At 38.4% G+C, this 16,317-nt stretch overlaps 1 protein-coding gene across 1 annotated transcript in view; it reads left to right on the top strand.

Moving 5' to 3' along the window:
* Nucleotides 1-16,317, top strand: part of LOC126177105 (proton channel OtopLc) — a 760,838-nt gene that overhangs the window by 680,831 nt on the left and 63,690 nt on the right. Inside the window, exon 11 of the mRNA XM_049924368.1 lies at nt 11,248-11,532. Within this exon, the coding sequence (XP_049780325.1) occupies nt 11,248-11,532 (285 nt within the window). The remainder of the gene's footprint in view (nt 1-11,247; nt 11,533-16,317) is intronic.

Raw genomic sequence — 16,317 nt, 5'->3', positions numbered from 1 at the left:
CACATTTCTTACACCGTATTAGGCACGCGAATGTGTTTTTTTGGTGTTTCCATATTTTTGTCTCCTCCCAGCCGTATATGAAAAACTTTTTTTACCTCTCTGTGTCATCCTTACAATAAGCATTTTCTGAGGTCTGGTGCTTCAGGGGAGGCACTTAATTAATACTAAAACTGATGCACTCTCCCATAGCATATTTTGTCTACATTTCTAATAATTTTCATATACTCCAGTACATTCATTTTGCTCAAATTTCACTCCTATTTGGTATATCTCTAAATAATGTAATGGTTTGCCTAAATAATTTCTGCAAAATGTCAGGATAGTTCCTCCAACAAGGTCATGATCAATCACCTGTCCTCTTCCCACACTACAGGGTGGTCCATTGATCATGACCGTGCCAAATATCTCACGAAATAAGCGTCAAATGAAAAAACTACAAAGAACAAAATATGTGTAGCTTGAAGGGGGAAACCAGATGGCACTATCGTTGGCCCGCTAGATGGTCCTGCCATAGGTCAAATGGATATCAACTGTGTTTTTTTTTAAATAGGAACCCCCATTTTTTATTACATATTCATGTAGTACATAAAGAAATATGAATGTTTTAGTTGGACCACTTTTTTCGCTTTGTGATAGATGGCGCTGTAATAGTCACAAACATATGGCTCACAATTTTAGACGAACAGTTGGTAACAGGTAGGTTTTTCTAAATTAAAATACAGAACGTAGGTAAATTTGACTATTTTATTTCGGTTGTTCCAATGTGATACGTGTACCTTTGTGAACTTATCATTTCTGAGAATGCATGCTGTTACAGTGTGATTACCTGTAAATACCACATTAATGCAATAAATGCTCAAAATGAAGTCCGTCAACCTCAATGCATTTGGCAGTATGTGTAACAACATTCCTCTCAACAGTGAGGAGTTCGCCTTCCGTAATGTTCGCACATGCATTGACAATGCGCTGACGCATGTTGTCAGACGTTGTTGGTGGATCACGATAGCAAATATCCTTCAACTTTCCCCACAGAAAGAAATCCGGGGATGTCAGATCCCGTATACGTGTGGGCCATGGTATGGTGCTTTGATGACCAATCCACCTGTCATGAAATATGCTATTCAATACCGCTTCAACTGCATGCGAGCTATGTGCCGGACATCCATCATGTTGGAAGTACATCGCCATTCTGTCATGCAGTGAAACATCTTGTAGTAACATTGGTAGAACATTACGTAGAAAATCAGCATACATTGCACAATTCAGATTGCCATTGATATGGGTAATGTATCAAGAAGGAAATACTGTCCACACTGGCGGAATGTTACATGATACCACGTACTTATACATTTGTGACTATTACTCCCCATTGGTGGGGAGACTTGCGTGCCTCAGTGATACAGATAGCCATATGTGCAACCACAATGGAGGGGTATCTGTTGAGAGGCCAGACAAACGAGTGGTTCCTGAAGAGGGGCAGCAGCCTTTTCAGTAGTCACAGGGGCAACAGCCTGGATGATTGACTGACCTGGCCATGTAACACTAACCAAAACGGCATTGCTGTGCTGGTACTGTGAATGGCTGAAAGTAAGGGAAACTACAGCCGTAATTTTTCCTGAAGGCATGCAGGTGTACTGTATGATTAAATCATGATTGGGTAAAATATTCCAGAGGTAAAATAGTCCCCCATTCGGATCTCCAGGCGGGGACTACTCAGGAGGAAACTGGCATTCTATGGATCGGAGTGTGGTATGTCAGATCCCTTAATTGGGCAGGTAGGTTAGAAAATTTAAAAATGGAAAGGGATAGGTTAAAGTTAGATATAGTGGGAATTAGTGAAGATCAGTGGCAGGAGGAACAAGACTTCTGGTCAGGTGAATACAGGGTTATAAATACAAAATCAAATAGGGGTAATGCAGGAGTAGGTTTAATAATGAATAGGAAAATAGGAATGCGGGTAAGCTACTACAAACAGCATAGTGAATGCATTATTGTGGCCAAGATAGATACGAAGGCCACGCCTACCACAGTAGTAAAAGTTTATATGCCAACTAGCTCCACAGATGACAAGGAGATTGATGCAATGTATGATGAGGTAAAAGAAATTATTCAGATAGTGAAGGGAGACGAAAATTTAATAGTCATAGGTGACTGGAACTTGACAGTAAGAAAAGGAAGAGAAGGGTATGTACTAGGTGAATATGGAATGGGAGGAAGGAATGAAAGAGGAAGCTGTCTGGTAGAATTTTGCACAGAGCGTAACTTAATCATAGGTAACACTTGGTTCAAGAATCATGAAAGAAGGTTGTATATATGGAAGAAGCCTGGAGATACTAGAAGGTATCAGATAGATAATGGTAAGACAGAGATTCAGGAACCAGGTTTTAAATTGTAAGACATTTCCAAGGGCAGATGTGGACTCTGACCACAATCTATTGGTTATGAACTGCAGATTAAAACTGAAGAAACTGCAAAAAGGTGGTAATTTGAGGAGATGGGACCTGCATAAGTTTAAAGAACCAGAGGTTGTAGAGAGTTTCAGGCAGAGCATTAGGGAACGATTGATAAGAATGGGGGAAAGAAATACAGTACAAGAAGAATGGGTAGCTTTGAGAGATGAAATAGTGAAGGCAGCAGAGGATCACGTAGGTAAAAAGACGAGGGCGAATAGAAATCCTTGGGTAACAGAAGAGATATTGAATTTAATTGATGAAAGGAGAAAATATAAAAATGCAGTAAATGAAGCAGGCAAAAAGGAATACAAACGTCTCAAAAATGAGATGGACAGGAAGTGCAAAATGGCTAAGCAGGGTTGGCTAGAGGACAAATGTAAGGATGTAGAGGCGCATATCACTAGGGATAAGATAGATACTGCCTACAGGAAAATTAAAGACACCTTTGGAAAAAAGAGAAACACTTGCATTAATATCAAGAGCTCAGCTGGAAACCCAGTTCAAACCAAAGAAGGGAAAGCAGTAAGGTGGAAGGAGTATATAGAGGGTCTATACAAGGGCTATGTTCTTGAGGACAATATTATGGAAATGGAAGAGAATGTAGATGAAGATGAAATAGGAGATATGATACTGCATGAAGAGTTTGACAGTGCACTGAAAGATCTGAGTCGAAACAAGGCCCCGGGAGTAGACAACATCCCATTAGAACTACTGATAGCCTTGGGACAGCCAGGCCTAACAAAACTCTACCATCTGGTGAGCAAGATGTATGAGACATGCGAAATACCCTCAGACTTCAAGAAGAATATATTAATTCCAATCCCAAAGAAAGCAGGTGTTGACAGATGTGAAAATTACCAAACTATCAGTTTAATAAGCCACAGCTGCACAATACTAACTCTTAACAGATGAATGGAAAAACTGGTAGAAGCCGACCTCAGTTTGGATTCTGTAGAAATGTTGGAACATGTGAGCAATACTTACCATATGACTTATCTTAGAAGATAGTTTAAGGAAAGGCAAACCTATGTTTCTAGCATTTGTAGACTTAGAGAAAGCTTTTGGCAATGTTGACTGGAAAACACTCCCTCAAATTCTGAAGGTGGCAGGGGTAAAATACAGGGGGCGAAAGGCTATTTACAATTTGTACATAAACCAGATGGCAGTTATAAGAGTTGAGGGACATGAAAGGGAAGCAGTGGTTGGGAAGGGAGTCAGACAGGGTTGTAGCCTCTCCCCAATGTTGTTCAATCTGTATATTGAGCAAGCAGTAAAGGAAACAAAAGAAAAATTCACAGTAGGAATTAAAATCCATGGAGAAGAAATGAAAACTTTGAGGTTTGTTGATGACATTGTAATTCTGTCAGAGACAGCAAAGGACCTGGAAGAGCAGCTGAATGAAATGGATAGTGTTTTGAAAGGAGGATATAAGATGAACATCAACAAAAGCAAAACGAGGATAATGGAATGTAGTGGAATTACATTGGATGATGCAGCGGAAATTAGATTGGGAAATGAGATGCTTAAAGTGGTAAATGAGTTTTGCTATTTGGGGAGCAAAATAACAGATGATGGTCGAAGTAAAGAGGATATAAAATGTAGACTGGCAATGGCAAGGAAAGCGTTTCTGAAGAAGAGATATTTGTTAACATGAAGTATAGATTTAAGTGTCAGGAAGTCTTTTCTGAAAGTATTTGTATGGAGTGTAGCCATGTATGGAAGTGAAATGTGGATGATAAATAGTTTAGACAAGAAGAGAATAGAAGCTTTCAAAATGTGATGCTACAGAAGAATGCTGAAGATTAGATGGGTAGATCACATAACTAAAGAGGAGGTAGTGAATAGAATTGGAGAGAAGAGAAATTTGTGGCACAACTTGACTAGAAGTAGGGATCGGCTGGTAGGGCATATTCTGAGGCATTGATGGATCACCAATTTGGTATTGGAGGGCAGCGTGGAAGGTAAAAATTGTAGAGGGAGACCAAGAGATGAATACACTAAACAGATTCAGATGGATGTATGTTGCAGTATGTACTGGGAGATGAAGAAGCTTGGACAGGATAGAGTAGCATGGAGAGCTGCATAACCCGTCTCTGGACTAAAGACCACAACAACAATGCCCTAACATGATTTTGGTAGCGGGCTGGGGCACCTTCTTGTTGAAAGTAAACTCTTCCATCTCCATACAAGCTTGGATGGCAGGGAAAATGGATGTCTGGAGCTTCTGAAGGTACACCTCACCAGTAACTGTGCCATCAAAGAAGAATGGCCCAATCAAGCACCGGTAAGACAACCCACACCACACATTTACTCCTGGCAAATTCACAGCTTTGTCTACATGGACTTTCGGATTTTGGGTGGCCCAGTAGATGCAATTGTGGCGATTTACTGTACCATTGAGTTTGAACTGTGCCTCATCAGACCACACAATTATCTCTGCGAACTCTTCATCGTTGTGCACCATGTTAGTAAACCACTCGCAGTACTCCATACTATGATCTGAGTCATCCTCGTTCATTACATGTAGCAATCGTGGGATGTAGCACTTCCACTTTGCTGTCTTCAAAATTCGCTGAACACTTGAGCGACTCACTCCAGTTCCACAGGCACACTGTCTCACAGACTTCTGTGGTGAGCGAGTAAATTGTTGTAACACACGATGGGAGTTAGCTGGTCTTGTTACTGTTACAGGTTGTGTACATCTTTAACATAGCCTTCAGCTTCAAATTTGTCTTGAATGCAACAAATCGTTAAATGTGTCAGTGGCTCTGTTTGATACTCATTTCACCATTGCCGTTGAACCTCATTAATGTTTTCATACCTAAAATATCACTTCAGAACTGACATCCTTTCATCGAATGTAAGCCTTCCACCAGCCATGTTTACTCAAGTAACTAGGTGCAAGTAAGAACAAAACACTGACTACCTGGCAACTGTCATCTGACAAAACAAAACAACACAATACAACGCTTGTGTGGCGATTGCCAGAACTACAGACTATTACACTACTAAAGATGAGACAACTCTGTCAATTAGTTTGCCAGTTATGGACTTTTAAACAGTGGATACATTTTTTTGGACCCCCCTGTATAGTGGAGATGCTGAGTCATGATAGGCACAACAAAAAGATTCACACAATTATATCTTTCAGCCATTAAGGCCTTTGTCAGCAATAGACACACATACACACACGCACGCACATACACACTCAATGCAAACACAACTTGCACACTCGTCTGCAGTCTCAGACAAATGAAACCAGACTGACTGCCACACAGTTGTCTGAGACTGCAGGACTGCAGACATATTGCTGACAAAGGCCTTAATGGCCAAAAGCTATAATTGTGTGAATCTTTTTATTGTGCCTATCGCGACTCAGCATCTCTGCTATATGGTGAGTAGCAACTTTCCTTCACTAATATTGTTACATTCCATCCTGGATTTTCCATTATTTAATGTTGGTCAACTATCAGACAGTAAAGGCATATAGGTGAAATTAATTACTGAGAAATTAAATGTAGATGAAGACAAATGCCAAAATCAGACATACCCGCTCTGTCGTATGTGGCATATCAAAACCTGCTGCACTGTGGAAAAAGCTGCGCAGTTTCGGTATAGGGAAGCGAAGATCTGACACTGTTTATCAAGCGTCTGCAGAAGAATTAAACGATTTCTTCTCAACAGCTGTAAACTGCCACGCAGCGACAAGTTACCAGCCCCAAGATATCAATCTCTCGAGAGACAAGTTTTTCCTAAAACATGTCACTACTGGCACAGTACACAAGGCAGTTATGAGAATCTCTTCGGACACAGTAGGAAATGAAGGAGTGAGCATTGGCATGATTAAGAACGTCGTAGACACTACTACTCCAGTTATCACAGACATCTTCAACCTGTCTCTTGTCAGTAGTACATATCCTACTGAGCGAAGATCTGACACTGTTTATCAAGCGTCTGCAGAAGAATTAAACGATTTCTTCTCAACAGCTGTAAACTGCCACGCAGCGACAAATTACCAGCCCCAAGATATCAATCTCTCGAGTTTAATTCAACCTATACCCAAGACTGACAACCCTAAGTCGCCAGGTGACTACAGGCCGATCAGCATACTACCTCCAATATCTAAAGCCCTAGAATACATCGTCCGTGAACAGCTGACGGATTACCTCAAAACTCATAACATCCACGACAAATATCAGTCAGGCTTTCAAAAGCACCATAGTACAGCAACTGCATTAATCAAAGTAACTGATGACATTAAACATGCTATGGACAGACGTGAAGCTACCATCCTAACACTGCTTGACTTTAGCAAGGCTTTTGATACAGTTGACTTTGATATATTACTAATTAAAATGAAGCAGCTGATTTTCTCAAACATCGCAATACACTGGTTCGACAGCTACCTCAAAAACAGAAGTCAACAAGTCATTTGTGGGTCGGAAAAGTCACCATGGAAAAAGTGCGCTCTGGAGTTCACCAAGGCACTGTCCTTGGTCCATTACTCTTCTCACTGTACATTAATGATATTTCTTCAGTGATTCACCTCTGCAACTACCATCTATAAGCCGATGACATCCAACCGTACATAAGTGCAAGCCCCAAGAACATTGCTGACGCAGTAGCGAGTATGAACGCAGATCTTTGCTCTGTTTCTCGAAGGGTACAGAACCTAGGTCTGAAACTAAACCCCAAGAAATCCCAGGTCATACTTATATCTCATCCAAAGTTAATCAGCCGGTACTTTCGCAAAACAGTCCCTCAAATACTCCTCAATGGTACCCAACTACCATACCAAAAAACAGTAAAAGACCTTGGAATAATCTTGGATGAACACCTAAACTGGGAAGAACAAACAGTCACAGATTGCCGGAAATTGCTCTCCTCCCTACATGCAATTCAAAAATTTAGAAAAATATTTCCAACCCATGTTAAACAAAAATTAGTCCAAACACTAGTCTCGCCTAATCTTTACTACTGTGATGTAGTTCAACACGGCACAAATAGTGAAAATTCGAGATGCCTCGAGCTAGTGATGAATGCCTGCATTAGATACGTGTGCAATATACGGTTGTATGATCATATCAGTCCTTCATACTCCCAGCTAGGTTGGATACACCCACATAAGGCAAGCGATCTCCACACGATGTGCTTACTTCATGGATTTTTAGCCACTGGTGCCCCCAATACTTATCTTCTCACATTAAACACCTATCATCATTCCACAACCGCAATACCAGATCGGATACGTCTAGCATCTTGGCTGTACCTTTACATAATACAAAATCTTTCTCCGTGTCATTCTTCATCTCAGCCATACGACTATGGAACACGCTCCCCTGTGATCTGCGTCTTATCCAGAACCACTCAACATTCAAGAGGGAACTCAAGACTTACATATTAGGGATGGTATAGCCACCATTCAAGAGGGAACTCAAGACTTACATATTAGGGACGGTACAGCCACCATTGTTGTGCCCCTCGCATCTCTTTCTTTCTCCTCTCCATCATAGCTTTGAATTTTACCATTCTATTTCTCTTCCTCTAACCTATCTACCTCTTCTATATCTCTTTCACCCCATTCTATCGTCTTATGTCTCTGCTCGATGAGAATAACTCACAATCTGCAAGAATATAACGAGAAAATTCCCAACTAGCAATAGGACTGACATTCATAAAAGAAAAATATGTTTACTTTCATATACATAGTCATTACTATTATTATTATTCTTGATTGTTATAATTATTTTTTGATTGTTATAATTATCATTGTACTACTTTTATAATCTCTATTTTTTTCTTTAACATTAATACTGTGTAACATGTTATATGTCCTTAATGTTCTGTAGAAACTGAAATTTGTTTAATCTGAGTATGCCTGGTTAGGTGTAAGAGAGGGCCTGAAGGCCCTAATCTTGCCAGGTAAAATAAATGCACAAATAAATAAATTCTGTACTGGAATGTTAGTTATTAACTGATAAGAATATTAACACCTTTAGGAAGGAACTAAAACTAGACAGGAATATTGTCTTACTTTCTTCCAACAATGTAGAGGAAGCCTTCAACAAATTCATGAGCATTATCTCTAAAAGTTTTAATATCTGTTGGCCAAAGATAAAAAAAAATATAGTCAGAAGATCCAGGAAACCAACACAAAACAAGTTTACACTAAGACTCTTGGTAATTATTTGCCATGAAAAAGTAAAAAGCGATAATTTGGACAAAGGCACTTATAACAACTTCAAAGGACATTATAGATCACAAATTAGAATAGCCAAATGTAGGGCAGATGAACATCACATTGAAAACTCAAATAATAGATGTAGGACAGCCTAGAGGACTATAGAAATGGAGTTGGGTATTGAAATAAATTGTGAAAAAACCACAATTGTTGTTAATATCACAGCAGAAGAATTTAATCAATTTTTTGTCAAGGCAGTAAACCCCACTACAACCACAACTTCCTGTCAGCATATTTCCAATTCAACATAGGCTGCTAATCTAGACCTGATTTCTGAAACCAGGTTCTTCAAAATTGTGCAAACAATGTGCCAACACTCAAGTGGACACAAATATAAATATGTGATGTGGTTAAATCAATAACAAAACTAGAAAATTAAAAATCCCAAGATATTTATGGCTTATCAAATTTTGTGATTAAAAAAATAGTGACTCTCATATCAAACCCTCTTTATACACTAATAAACTGGATGTATGCTGGTGGCCATTTTCCTAAGCATCCAAAAAGAACAGTTGTCATCCCTATTCATAAAAAGGGTAATAAGTGACGCACAACTAATTATCATTCAATTTCATTCTCTCCTAAATAATAGAATACTGCATACAACGGGATATTTGCAGACATTTATCTGAAAACAGTATTCCGAATCAATCTCAAAATGGGTTTGGTCCAAATTATCAACAGTGAAAGCAGTTGAAGACATCATTTCTGTTATACAAAACTCATTTGAACCAAAGGTATCTGCTGAAGTCATTCTAGTTTACCTAAGCAATGCATTTGATTTGGCGCACCGTACAATACTACTGGAGGAACTTTGGTGCTATGGAGCAGACGCTTAGAACTCTCTCATAATCCTATCTCAGTGACAGGAAACAAATTCTAGTTTACAATACCCAGAAGTCCCAATACTTAAATGTAACAGGAGGCATTCCTAAGGGTTCCGTGCTTGCTTGTTAACTTTTTATAATATTTGTGAATGATTTTCCCAGCAACAAGCCCTGTAAATCTGTGCTTTATGCTGATGACACAACATTCATTAGTTCTGGGAAAGACATAAATAAATTGAAACTGGAAAACAGAGTACTTTAACCTGTCTAATACATGGTTCAAAGCCAGTGAGCTATCCATCAACTATGAAGAGACAGTAAACATCATTTTCAGTTTATCAAGCAGTGAAACTGAGTGCTGAACTGTTAAGCTGCATGGTATATAGCTTGGTTCCAAATGAACTTGGGACAAACAGATAGATACTAAATTATTTCTAACTGTGAACTATTTTGTATTTACCTTAATGTGTCAGTAGTTTATTTGATACTTCTGTATATTATTTTCTACATACTGTGAAATTAAGAAATTGTTTTCTGGTGTTTATTTTATGTGCCTTGTATTATTATTAGTGTGTGTATTGTAATTATGTCAACAAAATGTATTTGCACAATATATGTGAACTCCCAATGATGACACTGATTGCAAAAAAAGGCTCAAAGATGGATCAAAATAAATAAATAGAGGAGGGATACAGCAAAATACAGTTCTAGATGCAGATTAGAAGGGGGTACAAGGGGTCACTTTTCATTACTGATAACCACAATTTTAAAGGTACTTATCGAAGGTCACTTGTAGACTGAGTTTTGTTTCATGGAAGCCCCTATTTGTGACGCCAGATTCAGAAAGAGATTTGACCTTCAAGTTTTAATGTGTTTATTGGGAAAACAAATACATCACAACATATAAATATTATTGTGGCATTTGCAAGACAGAACAAACATTAATAAAACATAGATCATTGATTTACAAGTTGTTGAATAAGTCCCCTTGGCCCTTATTCCTTGGGATGGCCATTCAAACTTGTACCTAACATTGTGTTTCACAATATCTTTCTTGTATTCTAAGTTAATCCCTTCTAGAACTAAAAATATATTTGGTTATTTGACCTTAACTGAGCTACTCATGATCTTGACTAATGTATCATTTTATAACTGAAATTTGCCACTCTTTTGAAATATTCAGCCAAAAATTAGGGTTCCCTCTTTAAAAAATCACTAACTTCAAATCGCCTTGAAAATTATGTTCAAGGTCATGCCCATTAGTAGCAATGCCACCTACAACTTTTATCCAAAACATTTTGCTGTATCTCATCTCCATCCCAAGTTATTCCCCATTATGGATTAAACTGGTCCATCCTATATATTTAGGTGTCTATTTATTTGACTTGGATTTTCCTTGTATTGAACTGGCAAATCTTATTCCAACATAAAATGGTTCTTTGATTAATAAATAATTCTATTCTATACTATACTATACTATGCTATCTACACTATACTACACTCAATACACATCACTCACTGAACTGCTGAAACTATTTCTGTGTCCTTACTGTCAAATACGACAACCTAGTACTTTGTGTTTATAATTGTTCTTGCAGTGATTTATATCATATTCCTTGAGAAGGCCAATAACTTAATTGATTAGCATAGAAACACTTTTTCATCTTCAGACTGTTTCTTACAAAAATAGAAATTGTGTTGTTCTGACTGTACATGTTGTTGCCAGATATGTGGAACAGGAAGATTTGGAACAACGGCTGGAAGCAATGTTATCACGAAGAGCAGTGGCAATGGCACAAGCACGTCGCCAAGGCCGTGTAGACTGTGTAGGTGCTAGCAAAGGCCTGTTCTGTGGCCTCCTGCTTTTGGTTGCATCTCTTATTTGTCTCATACTTTTCTTTGTGATGATACATCATCAAGATTATGGACTGCTTGCAATATACCTGGCAGATGTTTCTCACTGTGTGTTGATGTCTCTCAGCATAATAGCTACTATTGTTGGCTTCATCAGGTAAGCAGCTTATTTGTTAAGTGTGACTTATTATCATTCTGTTGGGTGCCATTTCCCAGTTCATTGCCACTCTGTTCCTACCCCTACCCCTCCCCCTTCCCCCTTCCCCTTTTATTCCTATTCTCAGATTACAGCATGCAGAATCAACATAAAATTATACCTTTTAGACAGGAAATGAGTTGTCACACAGTTAATAACTGCAGATCGAATTACATTCCTGTTACTGCCAGAGTCTCATAAGATTCTGTCCTGGGTCCTTACTTTTCTAATACATGTGTGAATAGTTCTTTGCAGTCATCCAAAAACAAAATGATATTAAAGAAAAGCAAAACTGAAACTGTATGCTCTTTTCCTCAATGAAGTGAGTAAAAAGCAAATGAGGGTGACTCAGTCAGATTAGTAGGAATACATTTGGACTCACAACTGAATGGGGTTTGCACAAATACACTAGTTATACACTAAAATATTGTGAGTGATTCTTTTATTATGCAAGTCAAAATGCTGTGTCAGAAAGGGAGCAGCTTTCTCATCATACTATGATTTATTCCACTCTCTCTTAACACAATGGAAATATCTTATAGGGTGACTCTTCTGATGCAAAAATATTGTTTATGTGCCAAAACAAGTTGTGAGGACAATTTACAGTCATTACAAATGGAAAGAAACTCATGCCAGTCACCTTTCAAAGAACAAAAAATATGAACAGTAACCTCCCTCAATATAAAAACCTGTCACCTATTAATAGAAAAAGCAGCCAGCCCTTGATAGTGAGTAACTTATAATATCCTTACTTTGATAACCTATTACTCAACGTATGTTTTTATGAGGTAGAAGAGTTGTGTAATAGTATAGTTCCTAATGTGTGGTGTCCTAATACTGATATGTAATTTGTGATGTAAGATCTTAGCTGCACACATCAAAACCCAAATCTTGTAAATGACAGCGGTTGGTGCATAAATAAATAAATAGATACTTACCTTTATAATGTTCATTGTCTTTTTGACATGAAATTGGCCTACATTTGCTTGCAAATCTGTGTTAAAATATGTTAACAGTAATAACTACATACAGTAGATGTTGCACTCTGATCACTATAGTAGCAGAATGGCTGCTGGAAGTAGTTAATGTAGATTTAACTAATGGGATTTGTTTCCACAGGCTCTCAATTGAGGGTGTCCATAATTGTAACTTAAGTTTGTATCATGAAAATATGCTCAAGACCAAGCTGCTAGATGATCATACTCCCAGTGAAAGCCTTGCAGTGGTGGCACTGAAACTAATATGTGCCATATATGAGGACCTTCCTGTTGCAGGATAAGATATTCCAATGATAGTAACTAAATAGTATGAGCTAGGCAATCATATGAAATAGGCTTGATCTCAATTCTTTCGTATGAATATGATCCATGTGGCAAGGGGTTGGGACAGGACTGGCATAAGGATGGACCAGGATAAGTTATAGATTGGACCTGTGACAGAATACCAATTTGTAGGAATGGATAGAAAGAATTTTAAGGGAACAGTCAAAAATAGTTGAAGGCCTGGCTTCTCCACATATTTCCTAATTTTCCTTTTGTAAAATGGTCCTCCTATGAAGTGTTCTGTTGTATTAGATTCTTTCACATTCAGTAAGTCCTTTAATTTTGATGTTCCACATCTATGGTTATCCAGTTTTACTGAGATATTTTTTATTTCATTCTCTCTTTAATCAGCATTGTGGGTAAAATCTTCTCAGGTATTGTTGAAAGGAAAGTGCGAGTATTAGTTGAGGACAAACTGGATGAAAATCAGTGTGGATTTAGGCCTTTTAGAGGGTCAGGACCAGATCTATAGCTTACGGCAAATAATGGAGAAGTGTTAAGAGTGGAACAGGGAATTGTATCTATGCTTTATAGATCTAGAAAAGGCATATGACCAGGTTCCTAGGAGGAAGTTATTGTCTGTTCTACAAGATTATGGTATAGGAGGCAAACTTTTGCAAGCAATTAAAGGTCTTTACATAGATAGTCAGGCAGCAGTTAGAGCTGACGGTAAATTGAGTCCATGGTTCAGAGTAGTTTCAGGGGTAAGACAAGGCTGCAACCTATCTCCACTGTTGTTCATATTATTTATGGATCATATGTTGAAAACAATAGACTGGCTGGGTGAGATTAAGATATGTGAACAAAAAATAAGCAGTCTCGCATATGCGGATGACTTAGTTGTGATGACAGATTTGATTGAAAGTTTGCAAAGTAATATTTCACAGCTAGATCAGAAATGTAAGGACTATGGTATGAAGATCAGCACCTCCAAAACGAAAGTAATGTCAGTAGGAAAGAGATATAAACGGATTGAGTGCCAAATAGGAGGAACAAAGTTAGAACAGGTGGACGGTTTCAAGTACTTAGGATGCATATTCTCACAGGATGGCAACATAGTGAAAGAACTGGAAGCGTGGTGTAGCAAAGCTACTGCAGTGAGCACTCAGCTACGATCTACTCTCTTCTGCAAGAAGGAAGTTAGTACCAAGACTAAGTTATCTGTGCACCGTTCAATCTTTCGACCAACTTTGTTGTATGGGAGCGAAAGCTGGGTGGATTCAGGTTACCTTATCAATAAGGTTGAGGTTATGGATATGAAAGTAGCTAGGATGATTGCAGGTACTAGTAGATGTGAACAATGACAGGAGGGTGTCCACAATGAGGAAATCAAAGAAAAACTGGGAATGAACTCTATAGATGTAGTAGTCAGGGCAAACAGGCTTAGATGGTGGGGTCATGTTACACACATGGGAGAAGCAAGGTTACCCAAGAGACTCATGGGTTCAGCAGTAGAGGGTAGGAGGAGTCGGGGTAGACCAAGGAGAAGGTACCTGGATTCGGTTAAGAATGATTTTGAAGTAATAGGCTTAACATCAGAAGAGGCACCAATGTTAGTGCTGAATAGGGGATCATGGAGGAATTTTATAAGGGGGTCTATGCTCCAGAATGAATGCTGAAAGGCATAATCAGTCTTAAATGATGATGATGGTGATGGTGATGGTGATGGTGATGGTGATGATCTACAGGGTGGGTGAGAAGTCCCTGTACCCCTGTAACCCCTGTTTAGTATCAAATGTTATTATGCAGGTTGGTAGCTTTGTTACTTCTTAACAGTTGATGGAATTCATTTACATTTTTTCACAGTCACAGATGAGTTTTAATTTGTAACCATGGCGGATGTCAGCGGTCATAGTTACACAACTGAGGAGCACTTAGTGGCAAGTGTGTGGGTCTGCAAATCACAATAAACATGGCAGACAGTAAGATAGGTTATGGAAGCATTCCAGGAAAGATTTAATATGGCTCCACAGTGAAAGGCAACACTTATGAATTGAGAAAGAATGCTTTTGCTTTTGGAAGTGTTAAAGACAGGTCTTGGAGTCTAAGGAAGAGACACAAGAAGTAACATATTGGAGTCTCTGCTTTGACTGAACAATCTCCTACGAAGTAAACACATAAACATGCTTTGGAACTTGTATACTGAGGACAACAATGTGAGATCACATGAAAAAAGACCTTAAGGTCAGACGTTTTTGACCAACATTCATAAATGAGTTATTGGATACATAACGGAATGAGCAGGCCATGCTTTGTTAACTCGATTTCCAAATGGAGTGTAAGATGTGAAACTTATCTGTTCAAATAAATGTGCCTTTTATCACCGCTCGTGATAGAAGTATTGTCATTTGGGGCAAAGAGAATCCCCATTACGCAGTCGAGTTACAAAGCACCTGTCTTGTGTAATGATATTGGCAGTGATGACATCATATATATTCTTAGCCCATACTTATTTTGAAGGGACTGTGAATGTCACACATTATTTATGCATGTTACAAACCTGAATAATACCTCAGTTTGAAAAAAGAGGCCTCACAGAATGCAAATGGCTGCAGCAAGGCAGAACACTGCTCACTCAAATTAAGGAGTATGGGGACTTTTTTCCCCATGCTGTATTATTATAACAATAATAATCATGTTTTAAACAAAGTCTTAAATAATATCTTGTACTGTGTGTGCTACACAAAAAAAACGTTGCATGCATTTGTCTCAGTCAATTAATAAATAATTTGTCAAGCTAGACTTCTAATTCATTCTCCTGTTACCATGTCAACCACGACGATGATTACTACTACTACCACCACCACCACTGATATCAAATAACAGATAAAACAGTCATTTATGTTTGTCTTACACCTGTTGAAACCCTCTTACATTTTGCCTCCCTACATTTCGTCTTCATGAGCAGTATTACAGGATAATTTAAGCCAATCTTCTGTTGAGGTTGCAGCATACCCCTCGCCTTTTGTTGCACTTGGCTTGGGAGTTCCATGTCTTGATGTACTGAAATAATATGCTGGAAACTGGTACTATAAGGGATAGTACCAAATGATGTAGACCACACAACAAGGCTCCTCCTACATTATGTGTCTATAATGTTGTTGATGCCCAGTTCCAGTTTTACAGACCACAGTTTATACAAGTAAAGAGATGCACATCTCTTTCTTCATAAACATATGTGGAAGAGATCTAACGCAATCATAAATCAGAGGAAAAGTATTTGTTGAACTTCACAGTAGCATGACATACAGTGAGAGAAATATGCTATTAGCAGTGTGCATGATCTAAGGTGCTGTACAGTCACCGAAATTAATTACATTGTCCAGTACATAATTGTGGTCCAACATTAACACTTTGAGGTTACAGATATGATACATAGACATTACACATATGATGTCAGAGTGTGGATTTTCACATGAGGTGC

This window comes from Schistocerca cancellata, chromosome 3 (assembly GCF_023864275.1).
Source record: "Schistocerca cancellata isolate TAMUIC-IGC-003103 chromosome 3, iqSchCanc2.1, whole genome shotgun sequence".
In the NCBI taxonomy this organism is placed as follows: Eukaryota; Metazoa; Arthropoda; class Insecta; order Orthoptera; family Acrididae; genus Schistocerca; species Schistocerca cancellata.
The sequence above is the reverse complement of the archived record's forward strand: the minus strand, read 5'-3'. Positions and strand labels throughout refer to the sequence as shown.